This window comes from Castor canadensis, chromosome 16, assembly GCF_047511655.1.
Source record: "Castor canadensis chromosome 16, mCasCan1.hap1v2, whole genome shotgun sequence".
NCBI classification, from domain to species: domain Eukaryota; kingdom Metazoa; phylum Chordata; class Mammalia; order Rodentia; family Castoridae; genus Castor; species Castor canadensis.
Window position 1 is genome coordinate 16,242,501 of NC_133401.1, and position 6,940 is coordinate 16,249,440.

Sequence of the window (6,940 nt, forward strand, 5' to 3'; positions counted from 1 at the left end):
AACGTGAACCTGCGGGAGCTGTACCTGGCCGACAACAAACTCAACGGGCTGCAGGACTCAGCGCACCTGGGCAACCTGCTCAAGTTCAACTGCTCGCTGCAGATCCTGGATCTTCGCAACAACCACGTGCTGGACTCAGGTGCGCACCAGCCCCGGCGCTTGGAGGGCGGGGGAGGGCTTGAGCAACTAATCCCAGTGATTTGGGCCTGAAGAGCCTGAGGGGCAGAGGGGCCGCGCACCCCTCTGAGGAACTGGGTGCTGAGAACTGAACCAGCCACTTTGGAAGCCTGGAAAGGAGGCCATGGGACAGCATGGGAGAGGCCAACAGGGCTTGGATGTCTGATACTGGGGGAACCCCAGTGCGCAGAGGGTGAGGAGAGGGAGGTGCATTCAGCAGGACAGGCTCTGGCTCTACTCTGGAGGAGCAGTGATGGCCTGAGTCCCCTGGCTTTATGTAAGAAAGATTGGGGGTGGTGCCAGGCCCAGCCAGGAGGAAGAGAAACGAGAGGAGTGAAATGCCCAGGGTGCCAGACAGTGAGATGAACAGGCCCTGAGATGGGGCGGCCGGCTGCCCATTGAGCAAAGACCTTCAGTGCCTGGGGGAGGGGGGCATCCCTGCCCCCCAAAACATTAGGGCCAGGGGGCCAAAACTTGTGGACGTGGCAGGCCACGTGAGGAGGATCACAGGCATCTTTGGGGACACACCCAGTCCACAGACAGGGCTGTGACATCAGGCTTTCTCTAGGTCTGGCCTACATCTGTGAGGGTCTCAAGGAGCAGAGGAAGGGGCTTGCGACCCTGGTGCTGTGGAACAACCAGCTCACGCACACGGGCATGGCCTTCCTGGGCATGACACTGGTGAGTCCCTACCACGGCCGACAGCTGTCCCCAGCCCAGCTGGCTCCCCGCTTGCTCATCCAGCAGTGAGCGGAGCTGGCCGCCTTTTAACACCTCTGGCCTCACGTCTGGCTTCTGCACCCTGCGATTCTCTAATCACCTTGCACAACAGACTGGAACATTTTCCTAAAAGTTAATGTTTCCGGAAGCCTAGTAAGTTTTCAGTCTTCTTACTACCAGTACATACAGGAAGCAAGCAGGTGCAGAGACTCCCAGGGCAGGGCCTGGTGTACCCAGCACCCAACTCACAGTCCCTGTGTGCAGGCTTCCTCAGGGTCTCTTAGGCCACTTGGGGGTCAGGCCAAGCCCACGGGCCAGCCTCAGCTCGGGCATACATGTTCTGATGAGGGTGGGGCCAGGCTGAGGGTGTGGCAACCAACTGGACACTTGGAGACCGGGGCGTGGACAGGGACGACAACATGGCACAACCTCAAACACCTGAGGGACTCGACTTTTCCCGCCCGTGGTTGGGCAGGATTGTGCCATCACTGACAGGTGCACTGAGAAGAGCGCACATTTGGTGCTGTGTCCGGCCTCTTTCCTGACTCGGCCTTCCAGGCCTCTCCTCCGCCTGTGGACTCCCACCTGACCCTCACGCCCATCTCCTCCAGCCTCATACACAGAGCCTGGAGACGCTGAACCTGGGCCACAACCCCATCGGGAATGAGGGCGTGCGCAACCTCAAGAACGGGCTGATCGGCAACCGCAGCGTGGTGCGCCTCGGCCTGGCCTCCACCAAGCTCACGTGCGAGGGTAGGGTGCGGGCTGGGGTGCGGCGGGGCCAACCAGGCTCAGAGGGATGGCCAGCCGGGCGTGGGGCCCGTGGCCAGCCCCTGCGGTACCCTCCCAGGCGCGGTGGCGGTGGCAGAGTTCATCGCCGAGTGCCCCCGCCTCCTGAGACTGGACCTGCGGGAGAACGAGATCAAGACGGGCGGGCTCATGGCACTGTCGTTGGCCCTCAAGGTGAACCACTCCCTGCTGCGCATGGACCTCGACCGTGAGCCCAAGAAGGAGGCGGTGAGCGGGGCTCTTGTGGCCTGGCGCAGGGCCAAGTGGGTGGAAGGCCGGTGACCATGGGCGCTAGCCAGGCTCCACTGCCCACAGGTGAAGAGCTTCATCGAGACGCAGAAGGCGCTGCTGACCGAGATCCAGAACGGCTGCAAGCGCAACTTCTTGCTGGCGCGGGAGCGGGAGTGCAAGGAGAAGGAGCAGCAGCTGCAGCCGTCGACTTCCATGCCCGAGATCACCATCACCGAGCCTCAGCCTCTCGAGGAGCCTGGGGATGTGCCCACTGCAGGGGCGCAGAATGGGGCTGCACGTCCCGGGCCAGCCCCAGACTCGGACTCGGACTCTGAGGAGGACTCTGAGGAGGATGAAAAGGCCGAGAACGTGGAGGAGGAGGACGAGGAGGATGGGCAGACGGATGAGGCCAGCAGTGACCAGGCCCCCTGCCCTGCCCTAGTTCCCCCCACGGACTCCCTGAGCCCTGGGGACAGGAACCCCCCAGGCAGGCCTTCCTCACCCACTGAGCAGCGTATTTCGGTGTCTAGCCCAGGGCGGGGTCACAAAGTGTTTGTGGTGACCCGAGTGGAGAGTCCACCTGAGAGGGCAGAGCCCCCCATTCTTCCCACCTTTGTCTCCCCAGCCCCACCTTCCCTTCCCTCCCCACCCACCTCACCCATCCTATCGCCAGCTCAGCCCCTTGACACGCAGGATCCAGGGTCACCTGAACCTCAACCTCAGCTGGAGTCACCTCAGTCAGGGCCACTGCTACCCAACGGCCTGAAGCCTGAGTTTGCCCTGGCACTGCCCCCAGAGCCACCCCCGGGGCTGGAGGCCAAGGGGGGCAGTTGCAGCCTGGAGCACGGTGAGAGGCTTGGGGACCCAGGCAAGCTTAGCCCATCGGTGCCTCTCTTTCCCCTTCTTTAACCTGGCCCATGAAGGGACAGGGACAAGTGGGATGTGGTTCTCAGCTCTCACCCTGTGTCCCAGAGCTCTCCCATGGGTGGGGCCAGTGAGATTTGTGGCTTTGGGGCCCTCAGCTGGGCAGGGCTGGCCCACGGAGGCTGCTGTGCACCTGCCCTGGCTACTGGCTGACCAAGCCATCCCACCTGCCACCCACAGAGCTGCACTGCCCCCAGGATGACAGGGAGCTGGAGAAGCTGCTTCTGGAGGCTAGTCAGGAGGCCGCACAGGAGACACTGTGACACTTAAGTGGGTGACAGCTGCTGCTACTGGAGGATGGGGGGGCACGGTGAGAGTCCCTGCTCTGACAGCCCTCCCCATCTCTGTCCCTCAGCTCCTTCGATGACCCAAGGCCAGAGCCATGAGAACCTTTTCCCTCCCCCAGCCCTCCAAGGCCCAGGATGCCAGAGGCAGGGGCGTCCCAGCCGGGCTTGTCACAGCAGCTACAGCGGTGCTGGTGCTGTGGAGTGGACTCAACACTTCTATTTATGTGTCTGCAGCCGACACTCAGACTCGGGGCTGGGGGCATGGGAGGAGGAGGAAAGCTCCAAGGTCACCTGGCACAAGACCCCCCACTCCCCCACCCCCCATTCTGGAGGGCCCACTGGAGCAGGCCTGCCCTGTTGAAGGCAGAAGTCCAGGGTGGGAGTGGGTGGCCCCCAGCCCCGCACAGAAGTAGGCAGGTGGCTGGGGGTTGGTGAGCGGCAGTGGTGGACAGCACCAGAGGCCCTGAGAGGTTGGCCTGGTGGGCTGGGGCTGGTGCAGTGGGTTAGAGCTTTCTTTTTCGTAAGTGCAATAAACCTGTCAGGGAGCTGGGGCACGCAGCAGTGGGTTCTGGGGACCCTGCCACCCAGGCCACTTGAGGCTGTGCCCTGGGAGGCACTACATCTGTGGGTGGTGGGTGGCGTGGGTGAGGGGCAGGGGCTGGGGAGGGGCGACTCCTGTCGGTGCAGCTGTGTTCACACCTTTTCTAATAAACTGGGGCTGGGTTCACCACTTGCCCTCTGCTTGGTACTGATCCCAGGTGCTCCTGCAAGGGGCTGGGGCAAGGGCAGGGTGGGCACAGCCTCTGTGGCCCCTGGTTGTGGAGCACTTCCCCACTGGCTGGATGCCAGTGGTCCCCCATCCTCCCACGTCCACGCGCACCATCTCCCACACAGCCATCCCCGTTGTGCTCCCCTTTCTTTCCAGGAGCGGCCTGAGGGTTTCCCCACCCCGCTTCAGGTCTCCAGGGTGCTGGGTACAGGGCTTGCCCTGCCCGTGTTCGTCCAGAGCCCACAGCCATACTGCATCAGGCCACTTGTCCCGTTACCAACCAGCTGCAGCGGGAGGTCCGAGAGCATTTCTGGGAAGTCTTTACCCCATGGAACCTGGAGAACCGCCCGCTGGTGTCCTGTGTGGCGCAGGTGGCTGGCGTGGCTAGAGGTCGCTGCTCAGAGCCCCTGTGTCCTTTGGCTCCTCACAAGCCCAAACAGTCCTCTCCCAGAGGCTTATTTAAGGGCTATAGGTTTGCACTTTGGTCACTTGGAACTACAACTGCCCTCATGACTCTCCAGGTCAGCCAGTTAGGGCTCCTGTTTGGGTGAGGGCTCAGGGAAGCTGTACACAGAAGCCACTACCAGCCACGTCACCTGTCTACTGTCTATCCTATCCTGTTCCTCAAGCAGCTGGGAAACACCACAATTCTGGTGTCACCCTTTCTGCTGCGGCCACATGGGAGGTGGGAGCAGGAGGAGCCACCCTGGTTCCAGCCCCTTCTGAGTGAGACAGGTTTGCCCCAGGCTGGGAAGAAACTACGGTCCTTGGTTGGGTTCTGTCCCTGCAGAAGCAGACCTTAGGCCGAGGCCCAGCAGGGGTCCATCCTCTCTGCCCTTTACCTCCACCTCCAGGCCCAGTGGACATGGCCTGCCTGACCGTGATGCCTGTGGGGGCTGGGGTTCTCTGCCCAGCCTTGCCCCTGACCTTGCTCGCACTAAATTTACCTTGGGATAAGGAATCGGGCCTTTGCAAATACTACAGGTTGGATTGGGTTCTCCACACTCGAAAATAGGCGCCAAAGGCATGAGTCCCAGAAGCTCCCGATAGCTGACCTTATTTGGAAATATTCCGTTCAAGGTCATCGTGTTAGCTGTTTGTTGGGGTGGACCCTAAGCCAGTGTGACTGAGGGAGTTGGGGCTGGGAGTGTAGCTCAGTGGTAGAGGATGTGCCAGCCCTGGGCTGCATTCCCAGCACGAAAAAAAAAAAAAAAAAATCATAGCTCTGTGCGCACCTGTAGTCTCAGCTACTTGGGATGCTGAGACAGGAACATGACTTGAGACCAGGAGTTCAAAGCCACCCTGAGCAGGCTAGGATAGGAAGACCTCATCTCTTATAAAAGCAAAAGGGGGGATTTGGTCACGGAGCGAACGCCACTTGAAGGCAGGACTGGAGGATATGTCTGCAGGCCTCTAAAGGCCAAGGTCACCAGCTGTGCGCCAGAAGCCAGGAAGAGGCAGAGAAGGGCGCCTCCTGATCTTCACCTCGGAGCCCCACACCTATAAGTGGGCTATAATCTATAAATGTCTGCCGTCTTCAGCCACCTGGTGAAGAACAAAGTCCTGTGGGACTGTCGTGACGGCCCTGGGGAAGGGATACGCCAACCCCATAGGGCTGTTGACTGCTTTCTGGGGGTTCTGGGTTGCAGGCTGAAGGCCTCACCTTGTGCTACTGCCAACCAGGCTCCATGGTGTACCACGGAACAAGAGTCCTGCTGGCAGAGCCTAGCGCACAAGCCATTTACCTCTTGTTTTGGTTTTGTAGACAAAAGTCACCCAAAACTCCAGCTTTGGTAGACAGTATAGCCACTGCCTGGCACCACACAAGTGACTGCAGCTTTGGCTACAGGGCGGCCTGTTCCAGCCTCAGCCCATCTGCTGGAGTGCCTGGCACTCTCAGACCCTGCCCTGGGACCCACTTGTCTGGTCTGAGTGGTGAAGAAGCAAATCCTAAATGAGGGCAAAAGGTTGGTGGCCAGCCCCAGCAGTGCATCCAGACTGATCTGATGGGGTCCAAGGCCTCTCTCCCCTCCACTGGGGCAGACGCTCCCCCACTGTGAAACATCTCCCAGCCATCCTGGCTTATCCCACCAGCTTAGCCAAACCAGGGCTGAAGTGGTGCCTCTGTCCTGACAGTTCCTGAAAGTCACAGGGGCACTCTGACTTGTGCCCACCTGTGCAGCAATCACTGTGGCCTGGGGAATTGGACTGAGGGATCTGAGGCCAGGTCCCCACCCCTGGGCCACATGGCTTGAAGGCAGATGCCTTCACAGCTCTGGGGCCCTCGGGGACTGTCCTTTCAGTCCTCAGGACCCTGGGTCAGAAGTCACGCCCTCGACCTCTGGTCCCCATCACCACACGGGGCCAGGGACCTCACAGGCTTCCCTGTGTGTCTGCATACCTAATCAATGAGGAATTAAGGATTGCCCAGGGAGACAACACTGGATCCTAGGCCTCTATCCCCCTACTGGCAGGGCCCGGCCTGGCCATAGTGCATGTGTTCTACCTGGCCTGACTCATTCTTCCTTTTTGCAAATGTCCCAATCCCTGTTCCTCAACTTTCCAGTTGTCTGGGGACTGGTGAAGTGGCGCTAGTGTGCAGACCTGGAGTGACAGGTTCCTCCTAGACAGTTACTCGTCTGGGGAGGCAATGCCAACCACCCCACCAGCTGAGACCTATTTGGCCCACGGTGCTGAAATGGAGCAGCCTTCGAGGCCACCTGGGGCACCGCCCTCGGAAATGCCAGCTCCTGCCCTGCCCACAGCAGCCAAGGTAGGGCGTGGGGACAAGGACTGGGATCCCCTGAGGCCCAGGCACTCCCGTTGCCTGAGTCAACGTGGCCGGCCTGCCCTTCATCTCTCTGGCCTCCGCAGCCTCACCCACCGCCCCCGCAGCTCTTCTGCCGCCCAGGATGCCAGTTTGGGCTGCCAGGACACAGCTCAGAGGACTGGCTCCCTGAGGAGGAAGTGGGCAGGGCAAGGCAGGGCGTGCCTGGTCCTGAGGCCTCACCAAGCCAGGGAATCCAGGACATGAAGACCAACC

The 6,940-nt window shown here is 60.8% G+C and overlaps 1 protein-coding gene across 1 annotated transcript in view; it reads left to right on the forward strand.

Moving 5' to 3' along the window:
• The window catches only part of Ppp1r37 (protein phosphatase 1 regulatory subunit 37), a 35,378-nt gene extending 31,517 nt beyond the window's left edge, over positions 1–3,861 (forward strand). The window contains exons 7-13 of the mRNA XM_020172969.2: positions 1–139; positions 746–858; positions 1,509–1,650; positions 1,748–1,914; positions 2,002–2,764; positions 3,022–3,111; positions 3,197–3,861. The exon at positions 1–139 is cut by the window's left edge and continues 17 nt beyond it. Of these exons, the coding sequence (XP_020028558.1) occupies positions 1–139; positions 746–858; positions 1,509–1,650; positions 1,748–1,914; positions 2,002–2,764; positions 3,022–3,104 (1,407 nt within the window). The 3' untranslated portion in view covers positions 3,105–3,111; positions 3,197–3,861. The remainder of the gene's footprint in view (positions 140–745; positions 859–1,508; positions 1,651–1,747; positions 1,915–2,001; positions 2,765–3,021; positions 3,112–3,196) is intronic.
• The last annotated feature ends 3,079 nt before the right edge of the window (positions 3,862–6,940 follow it).